We start from the raw sequence: 473 nt of genomic DNA on the forward strand, positions 1-473 counted from the left end.
TCCAGTATATCTGGAAACGTTTAATTTTTTCTGTTTTTCGATTCTGAATTGCGTCCGAGCAGTTTCAAACTAAAATACAGTAAGCTTTATTTTGAAAGGACCACGTTTTACTAGGCAATTTAGGTTGATAGACAGGTAGATGGAATTTTCATAAAATATCATATATTATGCTCAAAGTTATCCGTTTTCTTTGAGGTCCAGCGTTACTTACAGAAAATGTGTTTTGCTTTCAGGGTAACTCTTACAAATTATAAATATTTAGTATCGCTTTTTACTTCCATTTCCACAGCTCCGCCAGCATCCGAAGTAATCGAACGAGTCGAGCACCTTCGCTCGACTCCTTACCGACCGATCCGACACGAACTTTGAGCCGAGGATCCACACCGGACCAGTCTGAAGCGTCTAACAAATCGAGTGAGTATCGGAGGAGGCTCGTGTTTCGGGGGGAATTCAGCCGCATCGTGGCAGTGGAT

At 41.9% G+C, this 473-nt stretch overlaps 1 protein-coding gene across 1 annotated transcript in view; it reads left to right on the forward strand.

Moving 5' to 3' along the window:
• Window positions 1–473, forward strand: part of LOC119594179 (restin homolog) — a gene marked incomplete at its 3' end in the record, with an annotated part of 178,844 nt that overhangs the window by 49,276 nt on the left and 129,095 nt on the right. Inside the window, 1 exon segment of the mRNA XM_037943248.1 lies at window positions 290–414. Coding sequence (XP_037799176.1) covers window positions 290–414 — 125 coding nt within the window.

This window comes from Penaeus monodon, chromosome 33 (genome assembly GCF_015228065.2).
Source record: "Penaeus monodon isolate SGIC_2016 chromosome 33, NSTDA_Pmon_1, whole genome shotgun sequence".
Taxonomy (NCBI): domain Eukaryota; kingdom Metazoa; phylum Arthropoda; class Malacostraca; order Decapoda; family Penaeidae; genus Penaeus; species Penaeus monodon.